The following is an 8,784-nucleotide window of genomic DNA, read 5'->3' on the forward strand; positions in this document are numbered from 1 at the left end:
GGTCACCCCGGAACGCAATAAACTTTGTTACTTAGATAATTTTTACTTTTTCGCTTTCAAGTGATATGATAAAAACCATAGAAGATTGCAGTAAATCTTAACATTATATCGCCTGTCATTTATGTTAACCCGCCCCGCTTCGCTGCGGTCATCCCGGTGCTGGCATATTGTAAAAGTGTCTGTAAAAATAAGCAAATCAATTAAAAAATTTTAAACAGAAGATTCAAGCTATTTTCCGCTGTATATCGCCTGTCATTTATGTTAACCCGCCGAGTGACACGGTCATGCGGGTTGCATATAAATACGTTTATTTTTACCTATGATGAACTAATAACAAAGGATTTGTACGTTATGGACACTTGAATGGTCAATTATCTCAAGACACTGGTAATTAAAAATTAAAGTGATATGATAAAAACCATCTAGGGTCCAAATCCTAATAACCCCCCAAAAATGAAAGAAATTGGTTCAGCCGTATTAGCGTGATGAGCGGACAAAATTTTGTACGTTCTCTTTTATATATATAGATTATCAGTTTGTCTGAAAACCCTAACTATTCGTCAAGCGCGCCGATCCTAGCCTCCCCCCCTCCCCGCAAAGCTTATGTCGGCCCCCTATTGTATTTATGAATATACAATACTAGCAGCGTTCACCCCGCTTCGCTGCGGTCACCCCGGAACGCAATAAACTTTGTTACTTAGATAATTTTTACTTTTTCGCTTTCAAGTGATATGATAAAAACCATAGAAGATTGCAGTAAATCTTAACATTATATCGCCTGTCATTTATGTTAACCCGCCCCGCTTCGCTGCGGTCATCCCGGTGCTGGCATATTGTAAAAGTGTCTGTAAAAATAAGCAAATCAATTAAAAAATTTTAAACAGAAGATTCAAGCTATTTTCCGCTGTATATCGCCTGTCATTTATGTTAACCCGCCGAGTGACACGGTCATGCGGGTTGCATATAAATACGTTTATTTTTACCTATGATGAACTAATAACAAAGGATTTGTACGTTATGGACACTTGAATGGTCAATTATCTCAAGACACTGGTAATTAAAAATTAAAGTGATATGATAAAAACCATCTAGGGTCCAAATCCTAATAACCCCCCAAAAATGAAAGAAATTGGTTCAGCCGTATTAGCGTGATGAGCGGACAAAATTTTGTACGTTCTCTTTTATATATATAGATTTCGCATAATTTGAGTGCAATTTGTCTTAAAATCCTCATATATATACCTTCGACATCTGAATGCCCCCCCTCCAAATTTACAGAGGAATCTGCGCCCTTGCTATTCGTAACGATCGATTAATTGCCACATGTTCATAATTTTATCCATTATATTTTACTTTAACTTTCACAGTTCAAAACAATCCATAGTACTAGAAATTATATATTTAATTTTAATGAATTAATTTTGAAATTACCATAATTTTAACCATTACTTGTTTCCGACATTAATCTTTAATCAATATTTTTTCAGAACTTTAATTTTTAATTATAACGTGTTAACTCTTTCATTATTTTTTCAATTATGCTATAATTTCCCTTCGGTTCGGTTAAGATTCCGATAAGAAAATAGACTCATACGTCTTGCTTCTGTCACAAATTCAATATCACTATATTTTCTTTATTTGAACATGAAACGTCATAATATTAGAAAACGCTTTTGGAATTAAATTCGGGCAACTTCTGTATTTAACAATCAAAGGCAACATGTTCCTTGCTTTTAAAATACGTTAATTTTTATTATCAAAAGAGTTGACTTCACTGTCAAATGGTTGACAATAAATATGTTTCATGATCACAGATTATTATCTACCGACAACAACTAAGAACCGTAAATAAAGGAGTTCATTTTCAAAGGACCACTCATATTGTTAGCAATATACATACATGTCAGCTATTATAACTTCATCATTATACACTTTATACAATATGAACACTGTTAATCACTGGATAATTAGTAACTGCTGCAGCCTCTTGGTTCATTTCCGTAACTGGCTTCAGTAATTCCACCACCTCGTTGGTAACTGTTTGACGAAGCGCCACTGTAACCTTCTGAGTAGCCAGATAGTGCAGCAGCACGTTCTTCGGCTGCGTTTTGCTCAAGAGCCTGTTGGATAGCTGCTGGGATTGGTGGTGGTGTAGGAATATGCTTTCCAGTTGGACGGAATCCATTTTCATCAGCAATGTAGTTAACAGTGTAGGTTTTGCCGTCATCACCTCTATATGAGTATGATCCTTTAACGCTTCGTACTTCAAACTCTGGGATTCCACGGTTCTTCACAAAACCAGATTCATCACGCTTAGATCCATCAGCGGCCAAGTATCTGTAAAAGAAACAAGGATTTATAAGAGTTAAGCTATAATAATACAATCCTATTACTTGATGTTAATCTGCTAAAGGTGTTTATCTAGTTTCAGACAAAAAAAAAAAAAATAGATATACATACAGAAAAAGACATTGAGCTCAAATTAAGAAAATAAAATACGTGCCCACTTCAATTATTATTAACTAATAAATGCTCCAAAATGTTACTGCAGAAAATATTTTGCGTTCTTTGTCTTGTACCATATAAATATCATTGTTTTTCTGATCTCAAAGTTTTGCTCGTGGAATTCGAACGAATCGTATAGGCATCTTAGCGAACCACCCCAACCCCTTTTTCCTCCATTCTAGGTCAAACATCCAAAAAGACTGAAAGTTGTGTTAAACTATTTTAAATGAAAAATCATTTATCTAATCTTGCCATGTCTCTAATTTATAGGATTCCAAGGTATGCATATGTTATTACAATAATTTCTACTCCAGTTTTCTTCCCATCTGTTTTCTACGCCAAAAATATATTAAAAAAAATTGAAATGCGTGTTCGACTAATTTGAATTGGAATATATTACCTTAAGGGATATTGCAACTCCCATTATCAACCTTCCCACACTTCCATGTTGAATTTGCAAAAAATCTTCCTTGGTGGTACCTTACATTTTAAATTCTATATAGTGTACAAATATTAGGTTTCTACCATAAGCAGTTTGTCCCAGGCGTCGATCAGCCAGTTATCAGAATATTTTCTTGTATATATGGAAACGTGAGCTTTAATGAATATAGATGAGAAAATCAAAAATGCTTTCTGAATATTATAAGTTGAAAGTAAAGTACATTAATTTTCTTTTACCTAATTAAATTAAGAAAGTTTTGAACAGTAGTATTAGAAATAGCGAACCGCAAATACGATTTTACTATGATTTATCTACATAGTGTATTTATCTGTTAGTTTTACAAACAGACTGTTTCATAGCAAACATACAGGCTTATCTTCCATTGAATTCTTATTGGATTTTAATTTTTATGCTAGAAAAAAAAAACAGTATTACTAATTGTAAGCTCACAGATATGAAAACCAGAAACACATGTAATAACGTAATTTCCATCAAATTGGCTAAACATTTTCCAGTTCTTGTATCTTTAAATTTAATGAGAATGAAAATAACTATATAACAATCATTCTAATTAATTATTTACCTTATGAGTTGGACCCTTATATACAAGGGAGAAACTTTTCTTTCGCAAGTAATTTGAAGATGTCTTAGATAACTTGGTGATATAAAGTATTTCTAGATTGACCAATTATTTTTTCAGTTCAAAGAAATTAAGTTAGTAAAGTATTTCTTATATTTTTATATGGTTTAGTTATGAACATAACAGTTATAACTGTAATGTTGAACGTGACACTTACCTAAATTCATGAGAACCATCTTCAAAGTTTTCATTTTGGTAGGATAAAATAGCAACTGGTTGACGTCTAGGACGAGATTGAGATCCAAACTGTAAACCTCCATTTTGTCCAAATCCACGTCTTGCTCCAAACCCACCACTGTTGGAGTAAGAATCAGAACTTCTAGGTGGTGTCAATCCAGGAGGAACGTACGAGGAAGCACGATTTTCAGCGGCTGTCAGTCCAAAGAGAACAACTGCACTCAAGATCTGAAAATTAAAATTTTTACGTTTTGAAAGAACTTGAAATACTTGCTGAAGTATTTTAGTGACTACGAAAGAAATCAGAAAGGAAACTTATTTTAAATTCATTTTAACTGCCTTTTGTGGTATTAGTAACGGTTTACTTCTCGAGAGCGAATAGAAATATCGACTACGATCTTCAGATTCGGATCAGCTTAGTTCCCCCTCATGCTCATGGTCTGCTGCTCTCAGTTTCACAGCTTAGAATATAATTTCATGGAGGGTTGGCGGGCATCGACTAAAGGTAATACCAGAGTTATCGTTTTATAGTTGGGATTCACTATCACTAGAGCTCAGGTTCATTATCCTCTGTGAGGTTCGCGCCGGCTCGATTTCATGTTCACTGTCATTAGCGTTCGTGCTCACTATCTTCTTAAAGGGCTCGCACTATTACGGCCTGAAGCTGAAGTATTGAACTCGAGCCGAATTCAGCCCAAAGCATGGCTCGCAAGTCTGAGCATTTCTGGGTTATCCTAGAAAAGAGAGTTTACTGACATATGTAATATATAATAGATAAAGGTTTGTCAGTCATCGAAACAATGCAGTTTTTTTTAACAAAATGAAATCTTTACGATACGAAATCTTTACGATGAAAAATACGATAAATGGATTGGTAGAATGAAGAAAGTGGGAGGAAACGGGAGAACTCTGAGAAAACCGACAAACATAGTGTTCGTCGGCACGAGCTGGGATCGAACCAGGGACACCAAGAACCAGAGGTGAAACAGATCTACCACTGAGAAACCGTGCACAGTTGTTTAACAGGTAGAGAAAATGTCTGTCCATATTTACCTGTAACAAATACTTTCTATTTCCTTCTTTAGTCATTGGATACCATCCTCCCTTGCCTAGTTTTAATGTCTGTATCTTCGGTACTCGATGTCCGGGAATCGAGTCCCGATTGAAGAGCGTTGAAGACCGTGGTTGTTCATATCCTACTTTACACTACTGATCTCGTTCTGTACTGCCTGACTTCTTGTGCAGGACATAATTACAAAATCAGTCAATGAATCAATCAATCTAATCACTGAACCAACAAGTACGTTTTAATACTCAATTTAAATCTCACAACAAGCAGACAACAAAATGATTTATGATTTGTAGATGAAGAATGAATTTTGTTAACTATTGAGAAAATGGAGAGAAAAGATTAGGATGCATCAAGCAACATGATACATTGCAATCAAGTGCGCCAGAATAATTGATTTTTCTAATAATGATCATGACGAAACACACGTCATAGGAATCATGGCTAGGTAATCATAGACATCAGCTTTCCGAAACTTTAACTTAACATCAGTATCATCTAACAATCTTATATTATCCACTAGAATCAACATTTTTGAAAAAGCTGAAATAACGTTAATGAGCACTTTTTAAATAAAAGGTCAATTTAAATATTATAGAAACTGTCCCTTTTTCATCTTTGAGAGAGGTATGTTTAAAAACGTCGAAACATAAGTTGAAATATCTTTAAATCAAGAGTTTATATTAAGAGTTTCATCTCCATAACGTCAGGGATTGACGAGATACTCAATTCTTCACAGATAATACTAATCGATCTAATAAATGAGTAAACATAAAGAAATAAACTCTCTAGGATGACCGAGTGTCTAAGGCGCCCCAAACAGAGCACGTATTGGGGGCTACGTAGCTCAGTGGTAGAGGGATTAGTTCTCGTGCAGGGAATTTTATTGGTTCGATCCCCGGCTAAATAAGTTTGTGGTCAACATCGTGTCCGTGGATTTTCTGGGTGTACTTTCGTTTCCTCCCAGTTTCTGATTCTACCAATTCGTCGATCATTATTCACTTGCCTTAGCCATCCTCCCCTTTAGCCTCAAGGACATAATCGTAGGACGTTAAACTGAACGATTTCAAAGATTTCTCGAAAAACTTATTTCGAGAGAGCCTTTTCTTATCGCTTGCTTTCACGACAAAAGAAATATTCTGTTCAAATTTCACAATTCTAACTATAGTAGTGCGGTCTCGTCTAGATGAATGTGTCACTTTTACTCTTTTGTATATTACTATAGATTTAAATTACTAAATCTTACCATTGCCAACTGCATGGTGCTGTACGATAAATTGACAGTGAAGTGAATAGAAAGAGAAATGCTAAAGATACTGTGAAGATTCCAGTGCAAAAAGCTGTATTTATAGAGATCACACATCACTTTTGTCACTCCACCCACCATTTTTAATATTAATAACTAAACCTAGTTTTAAAAACGCAGTCGACATAAAAATTACATTTAACATATATAATTATGGTAAAACTTATCAATCTAAAAATACCCTGCAGCAAGGTTAGTTGCACATCAATTTGCCTGATCTCTTAATAAAAATCACTCAAGGAGATCTGTGATTGCAAAGATGATTGAATATTTTCTTCTTCTGTTTGTCGCTTCCTCAAACTACTCCCAATTGCTTAGATGAAGAGGAACTAAATGGTAACTTCTCTTCGTGTGAATACTAACGTAGACGTAGGATTAACCAAAAGAAATAACGGATTTCAGAATGGGAGTAGTTGACCTCTGTTTTCCAAATCATGCTTGGTAATGGATCTTCCTTACAGAAGACGTCACGTGTATCTTACCCGCCCGCAGGGGTCTGTTAACACATGTCATTGTATTATTGAAAATTCCATCAATCATCAATATTTTTACATTCCACGATAGTACTGGTCACGTTTAACGGAAAATTGGTACATTTTCGCTAATGGCAAATCTTGCCTCAGGTGTATCTTTTTTAAAAAATGGATATCTTTTTCATTATTTACAGGGTGTTCCGCAAGGAAGTTGATCAACTTGATACTCGTGTTGTATTTTGCCAAGAGGTTCTTAGTTTCAGACCTATAGGTGAACAGACATTAGTTCAGTTATACATAGTTATTCGAGCTTGGAACTAAGATTCTTTCAGCAAATTACAAGATAAATTTTATCTTTAGATCTGAGGAATAAACGTACAAAGTTTTTCTGATTTTCTCCAGTTATCTTGTGAAATAATACAATAATTATTATTATTTTGATGGCACAATTTTTGCACATCCGTATACTGTTAAAAATACATTTATAAAATTTTAGAAAACTTAGTAATGTTAAGGAAGTCACATTCTTACACGAGTAGGACGTAGTGGTGGCTCAGTAGTAGAATATCTCACTGAAAAACGACGAAAATGTTTAAACACTTCCGTATACACCATTTTTTAAATTCCTCCCTTTAAAAAAAGAGATTTTAAAGATGTACTTCCGCAACTAAATATCCCTCACTAAAGTGCAATATATACAGTCGTTTATATATATATATATATATATATATATATATATATATATATATATATATATATATATATATATATAAAGAACTGTTTTATGAAATTCGTGATTTCTTCTTGGAACACTAGGCATAAATATCCATTTTCTCACTTTGCATACATATATGTGCGCCTCGTGGGAAGACAACGTTAAGCGCCGCTTTCGGTGAAATAGAATTATCTTTTGAATGGAATTAGGATCAAACCACTGAACAATATGTAAGTAATTTAATTTCGATGAACCTCAAAAGATATCTTTTTTCTAAGCTCTCGATTTAGCATCACATCATAATTATTACAGCATATCATATAAAATCTGCTTGTATAGCTTATCATTTGTTATGTTACGTGTTCAAAATTTATAGTATAACTATTTTTATAAAGATTGCATTAAGTTATTCTAATTTGATATAAAACTTTGTACATCGAGCCTACTTTCATCGTTTAAGAAGTGATCAGCCCCTCCAAATAACCCTTCTGCGTCCGCTAGTGGAAGAAATATTATTTGACCCGAATTTAAGGGAGACAATAAAATTCTTCCTACTAGTTGAAAGATATGCCGAGAGCAAGAATACTTATAATAATAATAATAATAATAATAATAATAATAATAATAATAATAATAATAATAATAATAATAATAATAATAATAATAATAATAATAATAGTAATAATAATAATAACTAATGAGAATTACTCTTTTCAGCACCAACGATACGAGACAGAAATCTGCAGCTTAATGCTAGATTCTAATCACAAACAAAAATTAAGTATTTCGCTCTCAAATCACTTAAATGTCAGGGAGTTGGAATGTGGATTTAATATGAGATTCAAGTCAGTATGAAGAAGCGATTAAGATGGATCATTATCCAGAAGTCAGTACATATTTTAGCTCATTCCCTTAACTACTGCGCAATGAAACGTTACATATTATAAATATTGTAGTATAAGATAGAATAATGTCTCAGCTACAGCACAAGACACTGATTCATTCGGTTGTGACTCCTGATATCGAAAAATGTAACAAATTAAAGATAATATTTGATTCGTTTTACGATGAGCACACAAGATGGCACTTGCAGTTAAATCTTACTAGAAGGGCTCCGTTTTATGAAATGTTTAATAGCGTAAAGTGTTTTAAAGTAACAATCTTATCACGAAATAGATACATTGTTTGACCGTTTATCGTGTTATGTTTCATATTTTACTTAAATATTAATTTACATTTAAGGAAATAGAACTTGACACGAAACGTGCGCAGAAAGCCGTAATGCGTTCTTGCCAAATTTGTACGTTTAATTTCTGGATTCTATCATTGCAGTTCAAGAAGCAGAACTTAGCAGTGAATTACGGTAAGGGTCGAAAACTAATTTCTCTAAGTTTCCAAGCAGAATTCCATGATTACTTTTTTTTTTATTATCTGGCTCCAGTTAACACTCGACACTA

The 8,784-nt window shown here is 33.8% G+C and overlaps 1 protein-coding gene across 1 annotated transcript; it reads right to left on the reverse strand.

The window, feature by feature from the left end:
• Positions 1 to 1,729: 1,729 nt before the first annotated feature.
• LOC145685478 (uncharacterized) lies at positions 1,730 to 6,220 on the reverse strand. The gene is made up of 3 exons (XM_081757876.1): positions 6,080 to 6,220; positions 3,745 to 3,992; positions 1,730 to 2,337 (listed from the first exon to the last, which is right to left on the reverse strand). The coding sequence occupies exons 1-3, from the start codon at positions 6,218 to 6,220 to the stop codon at positions 1,968 to 1,970; spliced, it is 759 nt and encodes a 252-aa protein (XP_081614002.1). The 3' UTR covers positions 1,730 to 1,967.
• Between the last annotated feature and the right edge of the window lie 2,564 nt (positions 6,221 to 8,784).

This window comes from Thermobia domestica, chromosome 5 (genome assembly GCF_964235325.1).
Source record: "Thermobia domestica chromosome 5, izTheDome1.hap1.1, whole genome shotgun sequence".
Lineage (NCBI taxonomy): Eukaryota > Metazoa > Arthropoda > Insecta > Zygentoma > Lepismatidae > Thermobia > Thermobia domestica.

Bases quoted from the DNA above. Each gene is read 5' to 3' on its own strand.
- LOC145685478 (XM_081757876.1), bottom strand. From the start codon at position 6,220: ATGGTGGGTGGAGTGACAAAAGTGATGTGTGATCTCTATAAATACAGC. The intron at 3,993-6,079 runs GTAAGATTTAGT...TTTAATTTTCAG, and splicing joins GCACCATGCAGTTGGCAATG to ATCTTGAGTGCAGTTGTTCT. The intron at 2,338-3,744 runs GTAAGTGTCACG...TTTCTTTTACAG, and splicing joins GATGGTTCTCATGAATTTAG to ATACTTGGCCGCTGATGGAT.